This window comes from Myotis myotis, unplaced genomic scaffold (genome assembly GCF_014108235.1).
Source record: "Myotis myotis isolate mMyoMyo1 unplaced genomic scaffold, mMyoMyo1.p scaffold_m19_p_8, whole genome shotgun sequence".
NCBI lineage: Eukaryota > Metazoa > Chordata > Mammalia > Chiroptera > Vespertilionidae > Myotis > Myotis myotis.
In genome coordinates this window covers 45,592,857-45,608,916 of record NW_023416390.1, presented here as the reverse complement: position 1 = coordinate 45,608,916, position 16,060 = coordinate 45,592,857, and the positions used below count along the sequence as shown (strand labels likewise).

At 40.9% G+C, this 16,060-nt stretch overlaps 1 protein-coding gene and 1 long non-coding RNA gene across 5 annotated transcripts in view; one reads left to right on the top strand and one right to left on the bottom strand.

Moving 5' to 3' along the window:
- Positions 1-3,347, top strand: part of ITGA6 (integrin subunit alpha 6) — a 69,185-nt gene extending 65,838 nt beyond the window's left edge. For 2 of the 4 annotated variants that reach the window (XM_036320195.1, XM_036320197.1), the window contains one exon: positions 1,183-3,347. In XM_036320195.1, coding sequence (XP_036176088.1) covers positions 1,183-1,344 — 162 coding nt within the window. In that variant the 3' untranslated portion in view covers positions 1,345-3,347. The remainder of the gene's footprint in view (positions 1-1,182) is intronic. The other 2 variants (XM_036320198.1, XM_036320196.1) reach the window with 1 other exon arrangement.
- LOC118661790 lies at positions 1,993-7,308 on the bottom strand. The gene is made up of 2 exons (XR_004969473.1): positions 6,939-7,308; positions 1,993-5,705 (listed from the first exon to the last, which is right to left on the bottom strand). It is a non-coding gene; the product is annotated as an uncharacterized LOC118661790 (long non-coding RNA).
- Between the last annotated feature and the right edge of the window lie 8,752 nt (positions 7,309-16,060).

The following is a 16,060-nucleotide window of genomic DNA, read 5'->3' as shown; positions in this document are numbered from 1 at the left end:
ATTGTTGCATATCACCCTTGCTTTCCTTCTTTGTTTAAATGGGGCAAGAGCACATTTTGTAATAGGTAGATCTTTTAGCTTTTTTTGCACAGAATAAAGGAGTCCATGTTGAAACGGCCTTAGAATAAAACTTCTTGGCCCATTATTCCTGTTTATGCAGTGATAACTGTATATGTAATTTTATTTTGCCCCATGACATTCTGATAACATAAATTAATTCAATATTAACATTCTGTTCCTGTTGGGTTCATGTAATAAACAAATTAATCAACCATTCCAAGTATCTTCCTCATCCTATTAACTGCATTTTTAAATTGAAAATATTCTTTTTTTTAAAAAAAAAAAAAGGCACATATATTTCATTCATTTAAAATATTCAATTTGATTTTTAAATATCTAGATATGTTCTCAAGAAAAACCTACTTGGAATCATATTGAATATTTTTTAAATGAATAAAATATACATTCATTAAAAAAGAACAATTAGGCAGCGTCTGACATTCAGTCTGGTGATACTTTCCTTCAGCTCTCTGTTGGTACCTGATTGATTTTATTGCAGGACAGAGTTACTCCCCGATTTACTAATGAAACCGCTTATTGGGACGCACAGCACCAAGCCCGGGCTGCGTGATTCTCCTTCCAGCTGGGGATGTGTCCCGCAGCCTCGGGGGAGAGAAGACTCTTAAACTGACCCATTCAAACACTGACATGTCCAAACTGTAACTTGTGAAATATCTGTGACCTGAGTTTCATTTCGTTAGTGGAAGAGGGGCATGAAATAACCTTTGGTTTATGGCCTCTAAAAAAATTGTTCAAAATGATGTTCTTCTAATCTAAAAGTTAGCTCTTTCACAGATAGTATTGGGATTATAAAAAAATGGGAGCACTGTTGCATAAACTTAAATTTCAGTAAGGAGAGAGCTCACATTGTTTCCAAATGTAAAAACAGTATGGAAAAAGAGACTTTCCTAGCAGCTTTACAACTATTTTTCTCTTCCATTTGTCCCCACTGGCTGTTAACATCTTCAGCCGATTAGTTTCGTCTGAAAAGAAAACCGTGTCTTTTTTCCTTAGTCCAGAGGTAGGCTGATCTGAACAGAAAGCTTAGATATTCCCGGCTAGTGCACTTGCTTTCCTTGGGATTACTAAACGTGCTTCTGTTTATCTTTCCCTCTTCTCCAGTGTGGATTCTTCAGACGCTCTAGGTACGATGAAAGCATTCCCCGATACCAAGCTGTAAAGATCCCGAAAGAAGAGCGAGAGATCAGAGATGAAAAATACAACGATCACCTGGAGAAAAAGCAGTGGATCACAAGGTGGAATGAAAATGAAAGCTACTCCTAGGGGCCAGAGGAGCGTCACAGCCCCCAGCTGCTTTTGTATTCCCCAGCTCAGAAATTCACATGGTTTAAAAGCCTGATCCCTGACTATTGAGTTCAGACAGACTGCACCATAGTACGAACCGACAGTTTTCACTGCTGTGGACATTGTTATGTAGCCTACGGCTCCTGTTTTGCACAGCCAAATGTAAGACTGTTGGAATGGATTTTTCTTTAACTGCCTTAATTTAACTTTCCGGGTTGCCTGTGTTTTTGGTGTGGCTGACTCACACGTGCCGGGGAAGGCCCCGCCCAGTTGCGCTCATCTGACATCCTCCCGCTAGTGTAACTGGAAGAAGGCGCCCGTGGTCACCGTCGGTGCTGCCTCTGCAAGCATTCTTCCCAATAGGACGGGAGAACCTGCGAGTTAACTGTCCCCCATCACAAGACAATGCCATAGGGGTAGCTGTGTTTCCATGTAAAGTGCTATCTTAAATTAAATGTGCAATAGAAGGTGATGTTGCCATCCTGCCATCTTTTTCCATTTCCCAGATGTGTGAATACCTGTTCACACCAAAGACATCCAGGTTTCCTTCTCCCTTTTCACTAAAACACACAGGCGCAACTGACTTGAATGCTAGTTTTCCTTATTTGTATATGGTATTTATTTTTTCTTTTTTACAAACCATTTTGTTATTGACTAACGGGCCAAAGATTCTCCAGTTTGTCCTGCAGGTTGGAGTAAGCAATCAGAATTAGAACATGGGAGGTCATTGGTTTGATCTAAAGTATTTACTGCAAAAAGAAAATAATGCTTTATAAATGTACCAGAGAGTTGTTATAATTTACAGATAAGTTATTGAAACATCTTCCTTCATGACATCCCTTACCTTGACCCCCTCCCTCCAAACCCAAAAGGTTTGTTTAAGAAATAGGATTAACCGTTAGAAGTTTAATTTTGAACAGACAATGGATATTTTTGAGTTTGGAGCCCTGTGTGACAATTCTGAATTTTATGCTATAACTTTCAGGAACTCTTGGAAAAAAAGGGGGTTTATTTCTTGACCTTTCACTGCTGTATATACAGGACTTGAAAGAAATGGTGAGTGCCTATGGTGGATCCAATCCGATCCAGTGGAAGACTACTGAATACCCGATACCAAAAGTCAGATTAGAACATCATGGCTTTTACGTTTTAAATATTATTGGAATCATGTCATGTGAGTCAGAGTTCTATTTTTTTGCTGTGTTTCCTCCCCTATGTATATTCCCCAAATTATTTTAGGACTACTCTAACAAGGACTTTAACTTGTTTTTTAAGTGTAAAAGTGGAGGAGGGGAGGAAGACATTATTCTTCTATACATTCAATAGAGATTGAATAGATATGAAAGCCAGATTTTAAAAAATGACTGTGCTTCAAGATGTTAAGTTATATGGGGAGCCAGAGCAAACCAGGTGCTAATTTGTTTGGATGTAATGTAAGCTGTGTCTCATTCTTTTAACAAAATACAGCTATGTACCATTGTTGCTTTGGAGTTTTAATTTTCTTTCCTTTTTGGAAATCTTATACCCTTAAGATACTAAGAACATTACTCTAGTTGTACTTTAGAAATTTCATTCACAAATACTGTTTTCCAAATGATATTTTGTTTACAAAAATTTCTTGAGAACAGGTCATAACAGTGTTTAAAATCTCAGTTTCTTGCTTAGGTAACTTGGAACCCAATGTACTTCATAGGTTGCTAAGAAGCTGATATTTTGAACGTGTGTATAGGCCCTTGTTATAAAGACGAATGTCCTTGGGAAGGGGTGAGGAGGTGGGTGCAAGGGTGGCTCAACAACAAAGAAACAAGAATGTGGTGGTCTTTATGTTTATAGTTGTGAAAAATGTCATCTCAAGTCAAGTCACTGGTCTATTCTCATTTGATACATTTTATATTAACTAGCATTGTAAAATTATTTCATGATTAGAAAAACCTGTGGATATTTGTACAAAAGTATGAAATAAATTTTTTTATGAAAGTGTTCATTACTTAGTAACACAGCATTGTATATGTGAAACAAACTAAAATTATAAGTAACCTGAATTGCTTTTTTTATTTCATTAAGCCCAACTAAAGTTTTTGATGTTTTCATTTATTCTGAGTGCCCCATATAATCTCAGATCAGCAGAAGCTATTAGTGTGCCCCCACAAATGCGATTGAGGGTTGTCCCCCCGCTTGGCTTTACTGTTAAGTTGATACTCAAAAGAAAATGATCTTAAAGATGGTTTATTCAAGACATCTACACATATGGAAATGTCTTGCATTGATTCATCTGCTTCAAAGGTTATGCCTGTGAAGGAAAAGGTATTATTCAGCAATGATGCCATGGCATGAAAAATCAGAGTTCTTATGGCTAAGCTGCTTTCTTAGAACACCTTTTGGATGTGAGAGCAGTCCAGCTGTGACATGTATCATTAAACTGAACACCAAGGACTGATTTAGCAGAGTTGAATGGTCAGGAAAAAAATTTACCGAAGGATTTTATTTAGATTGAAGTGGTTTTATGAAACTTCTCTAGCTGGGTTATCACAATTTAATAAATGAAAATAAAGCATATAGCCCTGGCCAGTGGCTGGTGTGGCCCAGTTGGTTGGGCATCATCCTGTGCACTGAAAGGTTGCCGGTTTGGTTCCCAGTCAGGGCACATGAGCAGGTGGTGGGTCCCTGATAGAGGGTGTACATGGATGCTCTCACATCCATGTTTCTCTCCCTCTCCCTTCCTTTCTCTAAAAAATCAATTAAAAAAATTTTTTTAAAAAGAGTCCTCCAACAATGCTGATTAACACAATTAAAAAATCATTTTAAAAAAGCATGTAATAGTGCCCAGACAATACAGCATGCCCTACCTATCCTGAATAAATTTCCAATCTAAAATGTGTTATCTGTCCAGTATTTTCCATTATACTTAGTATTATACAGTAAATTTTAGCCTTCTTAATTCTTTGAAGATCAAACAGGTGTTACCACGTACTTTTTAATGAAGGGCCAGAGGCTGTGAACCTTTTTTTAGCCACAGTCCCATGGATATATCCAGATTAAATATCTGTAATAATGTGTAACCATTAAAGATGTCCGTAGCTGTGGTCTGGCTAGGGCTCTGGCATAAATGACCCGGGCTGGAGGTCATAGCAGTGCTGTATATGGCTCCTGTGACTCCACCTCTTTCTCTCCCTCTTGGATGGGAGCATACAGGAATGCCTAGCCGTGGTAATGGTATTGCTAGTATAGGGCTATCCTTGGGTCCAGTTGCAAACATTGACACTTTGTTGGTTGCAGAGCACTTGCTATTATCTTACATATGAGTCATGCACAGTCATGGCTTATGTTGTGTCCTTGTGGTTGAGAATATTCTAGAATGTAGGGTAGATGTAGGTGGGGAATGCTTTTAATTGTCCAGACTTGGGAAGTAAGCATAAGATTGAACATTCTATCCTAAATGAAAACATCTTAACGAGAAACTGATCTCTAGTACACAGCCCACAAAAAGACAACGTGGGAAGACAGACTGGGGTGGTTAGGTTGTTTTGTTTTAAAGGAGGGAAAGAAGGAAATGCTGTAGGTGGCTGGGTTCCACATACGGACGTCCTCAGGGCTGAGAAAACTGAATGTGGAAAAGTTATTTGATCAGCTTGTAGCGTAAAGTAAATGATTAAAGGCAGTTCCTCGAATCAAAGGAGAGGGTCCAACTGAGGGGAAGGCAAGGTTCAATGAGATGAAGAAAGTGAACTTGAGAATGATTTCAAAGGAGTGGCTATTGCAAAGAAGCTAGTAGGCGTCTGTTCTGGGAGTTAGTGATGGTTAAATGGCAAGTGAGTATTTCTTGTTCCTCAAAAAACAGGTTTTGTTAACTCAGAAAGACATCCTATCCAGCTGTTAGGATATGTGAGAGTGGTGTGTACTAGTGGCTGGAGCCAGAGGTGTTGCCAACAGACCCATCTTGGTGGAAAGTTATAAAGGGAATTCAAGATTATATCCTCTGATGAAGGATAAGTGAATTGTAAACACAAATCTGAGTGAGAAAACTGTTATAGCACAGTGCAGGGGTGGGCAGGTGCCCACCAAGGGCAAGCTAACCAGGTAATGGTTGATTACACTGAAGTGAAGGAGTCAAGATTTTTGCAGCAGTCAGCAAGTTTAAATGCCTCAATCTTCTCTTCGCCCTTGCCCTGGAGCCATTCCTCAGTCAGGCTGCCTGTGCCAGGGTCACTGAAATGGGCAGAGACAGACCTGTTGGAGGTCGGATAAAACTTCTCGCACGCTGTTCTGGAACATCCACAGGGACCAGCAGATAAATATTTAATTCCTCAATAACCAGCAGATTTGAGTTTTCTGTGAAGATCCTGTCATTGTGAGATGGAGACAGACATGGTTCAATCATTTTCCCTCCAATGTCCAAGGATGTTATTCGGCTCTGGGGATACACATACAAAAAAGACACTGGCTCTGACCTTTTAGAGCAGTGGTTCTCAACCTTGGCTGCACATTAGAATCACCTGGGAATCTTTTTAAACTCCTAATTTCTGGGCCTCATCCTCCGGAAAGTCTGTTTCTTTGTTACTAATGTTGTGGCCCCACCCCATAACAAAGAAACAGAATTTCCGGAGGATGCGTGGAGCTTGTCTTTGGAACCAACACCAATCCCAGAAAAACTGGAGTAGTCATTCTGAACCTGGGCTGCACACTTGAACACCTCAAGAACATTTTTTAAAATCCCAGTGCCCAGACTAGATGTCTGACTGACTATCAGAACCTCTGAGGGTGGGACCCAGGTGTCAGTGCTGTTTAAGGCTCCCCAAGTGACTCTTAAACTACAGCCAAGTTTGAGAACTGCTTCAGTGGTGTCAGATGGCCTGAATATTTATCGAGAGGGCTCTGCCCACTGTGGGAGTGCCCCATTTCTGCTTGCGGTGCCTCTACACTAGTAAGGAGCTGAGACGGTAGAGGTATATTTGCCATAAGGCTCAAGTCATGCTATCTGGATATAAATTAGCTTCCCCTCTTGGAATATAGTCCTGGTGAGTGACTGACACATCGCACCCCCGTTTCCTCTATAACATAGGATTAATAATAGTACCCATCTCATAGGGCCTTGTAAAGAGTAAATGAGAAGATCTGGTAGTGTTCATTAAATGTTAGCTGTTTTTTAAAAATACATTTTTACTGATTTTAGAGAGGAAGGGAGAGGGAGAGAGATAGAAACATCAATGATCGGCTGCCTCCTGCATGCCCTCAACCCAAACATGACCGGGAATTGAACCATGACCTCCTGGTTCATAGGATGATGCTCAACCACTAAGCCACACCGGCCAGGCTAAATGTTAGCTATTTTTATAGTCTGGTTTTACTTCCTCATTTCACAGATGGGTAAACACAGTTTAAGTTGTCACTGGAACCTTCTGTCTGTCTCCTCACTCTTCAAAGTCTATCATGACTTATCAGAGGGTATGAGAGCTACAATCTGCAAGACTAACTGCCCTTAACTAACTAAACAAACAAACAAACAAACAAAAAAGAGATCCTAACTCTTAAATTTAAACTTCTTATCAATATAGGTCATTTTGTACAAGACTGACCTTTTTTCTGTGTTTAAACTCCATCGCAGTACTTACTACAGAGACCATCTGCAGGTTTGGGTTGGGGTCAGAGCACACAAAGTCAGTGTATAGGCATCTTGAGGTTGCTATGTACTGATTCTTGATTAAAAAGGAAAAGAAATGTAAGTATATAAAGCAGATTCTTTTTTTTGAACCCTTTCTCAGTTCTTTACACACATGATAAAGTCTCCTGTTTCCTTCAGTGGGAGGGCAGCCTGCAGTTTCGTCACTTATATCTTTGCTGCTGTGCAGAAGAGGGAATGCTGCTCACAGAGCCATCTTGTGCTTGAGTTACACCATGTGTGTTAGACCAAAGTTGTCACTGGAAGAGCAGAGTACAAAACCTCCCATTTCTCTCCAACAAAACTCCCTTTTTTTGTTAAAGGCAAAAAAAAAAAAAAAAAAAAGCATTTCCCCTAAGATTGGTGAGCTGTCTGATTCCAGGTGTCCTCAAATTGCTGCTGGAGCTGCAGTTCTAGGGCATTTACCTAACCGAAGAAGCCACCGCTGGTTAGGAAGTCAGAATCAACAGAGTGGTTGAGAGCAGCCCTCCTCACACTTTAACATGCCTATGAATCACCTGGGATCTCGTTAAGATGCAGGTTTTGATTCAGGAAGCCTGGGATACAGCCTGAGAGTCTACATTTCCAACAAGCTCCAGGTGCTGTGATGTTGCTGGCCCATGGATTACATTTTAGGTAGCAAGGATCTTTGGAGTCAGTCTTTGTTCAAGTCCCTGCTCTGCCACTTTCAACTTGGGTGACCTTAGGCAAGTTTACTAACCCTTCATTGTTTAACTTCCTCATCTATAAAGTGGTAGAGGGACAACTAGGATTATAACCTAGGTTTCCAGCCAAAAGATACCATCTTCTCCTTTCTCTAGAACTTCCAATCCCCTAACATCCTCAAACATAATAAAGAGCAACCAGGGCGCATTTTAGTCTTTGTTATATCTGAGCATATAGCTTGCACTGTCTTGCCAGGATAGTCTTAGACTACTGCTGTGGGCCATGCTTTCAAGATACCTGCCCTGCTGGAAACAAAAACCCCATTATAGTGAACAACAGAATAGGGAACAATATGCCAGTTCTAGTAAGTGGCTCACAGATGTTGGTTTGGTCATAGTCACTTCTCTAAATCAGCAACAAAACAAAAAGATTGAAATAAGGTTCAGGCTTACTTTAAGAGTGAAGTGTTTGCAATCTTGACATTTCTCAGGTATCAACTATCCAGTTTTTCTTTGCCAGTTCCCACCACAAGCAATCCAGATACTCCTCCCAGCCCTACCTGGTTTGGCTCAGTGGATAATATCCGTGGGCAAACTACGGCCCGTTTGAAATGAATAAAACTAAAAAAAAAAAGACCGTACCCTTTTATGTAATGATGTGTACTTTGAATTTATATTAGTTCACACAAACACTCCATCCATGCTTTTGTTCCGGCCCTCCAGTCCAGTTTAAGAACCCATTGTGGCCCTCGAGTCAAAAAGTTTGCCCACCCCTGGAGATCATCGGCCTGCGGACTGAAGGTTCAATCCTGGTCAAGGGCATGTGTATATCAGTTGCAGGCTCCTCCCTGGCCCAATTAGTCTTGCACCCACCTGACTCCATACATAGTTATTACAATATTATTGATTATATTCTCTGAACTGTACATGTCTGTGACTATTTTGTAACTGCCAATTTATATTTCTTAATCCCTTCATCTTTTTCATCCAACCCCCCTTCTATCTGGCAATCATCAGCTTGTTCTCTGTATCTGAGTCTGTTGTTTTGTTTGTTCATTTATTTTGTTTTTTTACATTCCACATATAAGTGAAATCATGTGGTATTTGTCTTTTTCTATCTGGCATAATACTCTCTAGGTTCATCCATGTTGTCATAAATGATAAGATTTCTTTCTTTTTTATGGTCAAGCAATATTCCATTGTATGTATGTATCACATCTTTATCCATTCGTCTTTTGATTAGAGCATTTAATCCATTTACATTTAAAATAATCATTGATGTGATATTTTTATTGTTTTTGTAGTTCGTCTCTGTTCCTTTCTTCTCCTGTTCTCTTCTCTTATATGTTGATGATTTTCTATACTGTTATGTTTGTAATCTGTTCTCTTTATTTCTTGTATGTCTCTTGTAGATTTTTGGTATGTGGTTACCATGTGCTTCATATATACCAAGCTATGTTTATTGAAGTCTATATTTTAAGTTGATGGTTGCTTAAGTTTGAACACATTCTAAAATCACTGTTATTTTTAACTTACACCCTCCACATTTATGTTTTTGTCATTATTTTTTACTTCTTTTATGTATAGTGCAAGTAGTGATGGCCAGAGAAGAGTTAACTGGTGGTGGCCTCTTGATTCCTTTGGATTGCAGCTAACAAGTATTTTCCTTCACCTCAATTTCCAGTGACTGCCTCCGAGCTCCCTGCCTCAGATGTTGGTTTGGTCATAGTCACTTCTCTAAATCAGCAACAAAACAAAAAGATTGAAATAAGGTTCAGGCTTACTTTAAGAGTGAAGTGTTTACAATCTTGACATTTCTCAGGTATCAACTATCCAGTTTTACCTGATTATTCTAGAAGTTAGAGCACACTTCAGTCTATTTTGAATACTTATAATCCCCTGAATTAAATCTCTTCATGCCAATAATATCTAGAGCGGTCTCTATTTTGAGCATTGAATATAGCCACTTACTCAAAGAAAATGCTAAAAGATCTAGGAGATTAAAAGAGAAAACCGGTAGAGAGGAGGTAGCTGTCTTCCTCCAGCTAACGCTGGATCCAGAACACTTTTATTGCTTTTAAGGTCAACTTGACTCTCAAGATACATGTCCAATAAATTCACATAAAGGTGAACCTTTTTTTTTTTTTTTCTAAATCTCCAAGAGAGGGTGGAAACATGTAAGTACATCACGAAAGGAAACAATCAGGAAATAAAAATAGAGGGAAATGTGAAAAGTAATCAAGTTTGAGAAAATACCATATTTCATAGACTGAATGTGTTAATTAAATCCCAGTAATGAATTTGCAAAAATGAAAAAATCTCTTAGAAATTTGTAACTATACAACAATATAAGAAAATATATTCACAGTCTGCAGGACATGGAAATAGATAGTGAGTGTGTGGTGTTTTTACCTGCCCAGCATCCCTTCTTTGGGTAAAAGGATCTGCTGCATACTTTGGGGAACCTTTCCTAACTCAGTCCATGAGTGTGTGTCTGTGTGTGTGTGTGGGGTGTGTGTGTGTGTGTGTGTGTGTACCACGTCTCCTCACATGTTTCCAGGAGTGTAAACATGGCTCAAACATGCCCAATCAGAGTCAGTCTGGTGCTTTTCTTAAACAACAAGGGAGGTCTCATTCCTAAGGTTTTGCCCATGTAGGACTACTCTGCTATCTCTGTCATTTTGAGGAAAGAGTCAGCCTTGTGAAGCCAACACTAAGGACAGCAGAACTGAAATATGGGGAGGAAAAGAGAGGAGGAGGAGGAGGGCAAGAGGCACTCTGATGCTTTGTATCCACACTGTACCTGAGGAATTTTTTGGGACACGAGACAAAATAGTCTCTTTTTATTTAAGGAGGTTTGAAATGGGTTTTCTATACTTGAGTCTGCAAGAGTCCTGCCTAATATAAAGCAAAATCTGTCAACCCCATCTCATCTCTGAAAGGACTGTCAAGAGAAGACACATATTTGGCTTTATGAACTTCCTGTTGTTAGATGGTTTTCCTATGGGTTTCCCCCACCTTTCCCCTCAGCTTCAGCTGTATGCTGCCTCCTGCTAAACAAATATTGCAAATTATGTGGGGATTTTCCCAATTTCCTGCCTAGATTTGGGCCCTGGTCTCATTTACTTTAACACGCATGTTCTCTCCACTTGGCTACACAGCCTCAGCATTCTCCTCTGGAAAACGAATTCACTGGCTAGTGCCTGTCCCACAGAAGGTGTTCAGTAAGAGAAATAGCCCTAATCATTGGAGAGGGTGAGCGACTTAGTGAAGATTACACAGTTAGAAAGTGGAGGAGCCCTGATTCCAGCTCAACTCTGCCCACATCAATTCCACACATTTCTTAAACATGCTGATAAAGCCTCCTAGTCAGATGCATGTCCCTCCTCCCATCTACGCAACCCTTCCAGTCCCTCAAGACCTTCCTCAGGCATTTAACCTCTCCCTCTTCATTACAGCCAGTTGGCTTCATGGATCCCTCACTGCCCACATTTAGACTACTCAGACTTTTCCATTGTCAAATCCATAAATAAACCCATGCAGCTCCATAACCCTTTCCAAGGACTATTTACAGTTGTCATCTTTACTTCCTCATCACTGTGCTCATGTCACGTATTCCAAAGCCGCCAACAACCGTTCGATTGTTAAGTCTAAAGCTTTCTTTTCCTGATTCATTTTATGTCACTGCTAAAGCATATGTAACAGTACCAAATGCCCCCTCATTTTTGAAAGCCCTCCTTCCTTGGCTTCTATGATTGGTCATTCCTTAAGTATTGTTGCTGTGAGGGCTTGTCTCTGGCTGCTTACCCTCCACAGGTGATCTCAACTCCAATTACCATTTGCATTAGAGACAGTGAGCTCTCTCTCTCTCTCTCTCTCTCTCTCTCTCTCTCTTAAAAAATTAACTTGTTATTGTTGAACATTTTCTCTTTTTACCATGAAAATACAAATGTTAGCTGGACAAATAAACCACTCAGTATAAAACCCCTCTTTCTACTTTTGTTTCACCTCGGCATAGCCATGTGGCATTAGTTGCATGGAAATGTTTGGAACAGGCAAAGGGAAGTCAGATGTTATAGGCTGCCGTGCTGTGTTCCTTGTTATGCTATGCAAAACATCTAATAACACCATCCTCTGTGATACCTTGGAAGGTGACTGTGATCCAGCCCAGGAGAAAGGGTAGAAAAAGACTCAGGTGCTGGTGTCTGTTGACTGCCGTCTTGCTGCTTTTAGCACAGTCCTGTGAAGGCGATGAGCTCAAACAAGAGGTACCCATTTGGAGGCAAAGACGGAAGGGAACAGAGCTCTGAAAGGGGGATGTTTTCCACTTGCTGCCTAAAATCTTAACCCAACAACCTAATGTGGGTCTTACAGGGTTAAACAAAGCCATGGAGCCCAGCCCTGGCTGGTGTTCTCAGTGGTTAGAGCATCTGCCTGCCCACCAAAGGGTCTTGGTTTCAATTCCCAGTCAAGGGTGTGTAGTAGGTTCAGGGCCTGTGTGAGAGGCAACCAAACCATGTGTGTCTCTCACATCAATCTGTCTCTCTCCCCACCTCCACTCTCTCTTAACACACACACACACACACACACACACACACACACACACACACACAACCCAGTGGAAAATACAGCCTTGGGTGGGATTAACAACAACAAAAAGCCATGGAGCCTCTATACTCCAGATAGGAACAGTGAACCATACTCACACATCTAATACACGTATCAGTTCTAAGATGCAGCATTTTTTATGAACTAGTAAGAAATAAAAATTTCCAATGACATAATGCTTTCTTATTCCTTAGAATTTGATTTTGTTAAGAGCTCATAGATATGTTTACACAGGTTTTAATGATATGATTCCTTGTGCATATTGTTGGGGCCCAAGACAGGTCCTCTAAAACATCCCACACTGGCATATTGATTACTGTTGTTAAAGGAAAAACCGCAAGCCCAAAGTGGCATCACTTGTGCTAGAGCCGTGATACCAAACCTAGATTTAATACCTGACTTAACTGCAGTTTCAACCTTCACCAGAAATGTAATCTTAAATCCCAGTCTGGAATTTTCTGGTCAACACCAATGAGATAACGGTGGTCGGCAAACTCATTAGTCAACAGCCAAATATCAACAGTACAATGATTGAAATTTCTTTTGAGAGCCAAATTTTTTTAAACTATATAGGTAGGTACATTGTTGTTAACTTAATTAGGGTACTCCTAAGGCTTAGGAAGAGCCACACTCTAGGGGCCAAAGAGCCGCATGTGGCTCGCGAGCCACAGTTTGCCGACCACGGAGATAACCTATCATGTGGGCTGTCTCTATTCCCCATAGAAAGAGGAGGCAGTATGCATGATAAAAAAAACAAAACAAAACCTTTGCCATTCCCTTCCTCCAACAGAAGATGTCCTGGTCTAAAAATAGTCCTAGAGATAATTCTGAGAAATGTGTCATCAAGAGATTTCATCGTTGTGCAAACGTCATTGGATGCACGTACACAAACCTAGATGGTATAGTCTATTGCTTTTAGGCTACAAAACCTGTATAGCATGTTACTGTACAAAACAACACGAGATTATATCAAGCCCAAGATAAAATGATGTCATCAAGAGATGCAGTAAACATGAGATGTATGAGGTTGTGCAGGTAGAACATGGCATACTGTTTTACAGCAAACTTTTTTCCTAAATAGAAGAGTGGACTCTAATGATAAAAAGTTTAGTATAGCCCGGCCGGTGTGGCCCAGTGGTTGAGCTTGACCTATGAACGAGGAGGTCGAAGTTCAATTCCCAGTCAGAGCACATGCCCAGGTTGCGGGCTCAAGCCCCAGTGTGGGGCATGCAGGAGGCAGCCAATCAATGATTCTCCCTCATCATTGATGTTTCTATCTCTCTATCCCTCTCCCTTCTTCTCTGAAATCAATAAAAATATATATTTTTAAAAAGTTTAGTATAATATATAAATCAGTAACAGTCACTTATTATCATCAAGTATTAGGCACTATCCATAATTGTATGTGATAGACTTTTATATGACTGGAAGTGCAGCAGGTTTATTTATACCAGCATCACACAAGTATGTGAACAGTGTATTGCTCTAGTCTATGACGTTACTAGGTATTAGGCAATAGGAATTTTTCAGCTCCATTATAGTCTTATGGGAGCATTGCTGGCCGTTGACTGAAACATCCTTCTGCAGTGCATGACTGTAAACCTTTCTTTTGCTAACTCCCTTGCCATACACTAGTCTTCCTCTGAAAACCTTCATTTATTACCCTTTGGAGCACGCTTCTTGTGCTAGGCGGGATGTTGCCTGATTCAGGAATTACTTGACATAGCTAATTAGATCTCCACATTTACTCACTTGAATTTTGTTCTTTAACATGCTGAATTATGAGTGAATGAAGGCCAACAAGTTTAGGGATTTTTTTGTTTTGTTTTGTTTTGTTCTTTAGAAGAGGGATGGTTGGTTTTCTGAGGATCATGGTGGGAAGGGTCACACTGACACCTTTTCTCTTAGGGCCTCTGAAGGTGCTAATCTGAGGGGCCTTTGCTGACCTCCTCAGTAAATAGCTTCCATATCGCGCCCACTTCCCCCCCCCCCCCCACAGAGCTATTGCTCTGTCTTATTATCTTTATAGCTTAGCACTCTCTGACGTAATCTACATATTTATTTATTACTTGTTGCTTCCCCTCAGAAGCACCAGGAGAGCAGGGACCTGGAAATCATGCTCCACATGCTACGTCCAGCACATAGCATTTCTAAAGAGACACTTAACGAATGAATGAACCCCAGAAGGGGCAGCTAGGAACTCAAGAACAAATGACATGGAAGAAATAAAGGGAAACTGAAGATGAAATAGACATGTGCATCTCCCCACCCAACAAACTTTTAAAAAGGGGACTTGAACTCTGCTGATGGGATGTATAATTCAGAGTCAGCAGGAGACTCCTGGATCCTCAGAGACCTAGGCTCAGATCACCAATTCCAGTTTGTCTGAGTCTGAGTTCCTCCTGTCCCAGACTGTATACTGAGGGGTTTGCACCTTCAGCACTGACCCAGGCTCTTCTCTTACAACTGCTGTCCCCACCGGCTACCCTTCTCCAAAAGAATGCAAAATCCATTCTTTTCACCAACTTGCACAAAGGCATAAAAGGTCCAGTATCAACAGTCTTTTCCTTCTTTTTGGTAAACTTTACTGAAGGTTACAGCGAGTGTCTCATTGTGAAACAGCCTTGGCAATTCTCCGCCACCTCCCCTACCCCTTTGCTCTGAAAAGTGAGTTCCTCCCGGGCTTCCTGCACAGCTGTTCCTTGAGCTTTCCCAGGGGATTGGGTCTCTCATCCCCAGCAGCATGTCAGAGTGCAGTACTTACTCCAGATAAATACGGTTTTCCCTAAGACAAATCCTGGTGAATAGGATGGCCTCCACATCATTGCACTAGTAATAACTCAAATGGCAGGGCTCCTTAAAGAAAGAAGGCAAATGTATGCAGGGGGAAATGTTGCTTCAGTGGAATACAGGGCATTGTTTTTGTTTGTGTGTGGATTATGTGTCCCCACGTTTTCACAGGCTTGTAGTGGCTCATCCCCTCCAGGCAATCCATGGTTCCTCAGGCTAGATTGACAAGCATCTTCCCTATGTCATCTGACTTTACTGGACATGCATCTATCTCCTCTTTGTTGGGTCGGTCTCTTCCCCCAGTTATCTGTGGAAATGAGCCGTGGTTCCCTGGGGAGAAATTGCAGCTTCCTGGTCAAGCTGCCCAAATGGCAATGCGTATGATGTCTGGCCTCCCATTTCCTATTATTAATAATTAGCTAATTACAATGGTAAAAAAGGAACTATTTACAGAGGTGTAAACTATTTACAGAGGTAAACAGCAGGGGTGGTGAAGCACTCACCCCAATAAACAACAGAGGTAAAGCAGTACCACATGTAATGCTCCCTGGTCAGAGGGAGGCAGCTGTGGCCACACTTAAGAGGGACACAAATCATGGCCTGGCAAGAAGGGAGCAGTGGAATAGAAATCATGACTTTCTTCTCCTCTTGTCTTCTAGTTATAGAACAGAAAGTTAGTTCACTTGGCACTAGTAGAGTCAAACACTAAACACAGAACTGCAGTGGAGAAATATTGGCTATTTTATTGTAAATGGCGCCATCCAGGAGAACGGGAAGCTAATGCTAAAAAGCCCGATTCCCCCATGGTATGCAGGTTAAAGATTATATAGGGCAAAATCACAAGACCCCAGGGGATTCGGGGTTGTGCTGGGAGCTGACTGGTCAGAGGTGAGGTAATGAATTATTTCTTTAGGTCTTGAAGACAGCTCTGAGGTCTTTGCCAGCAGCCCTCTGGTTTCATGGGAAAATAGGCAGG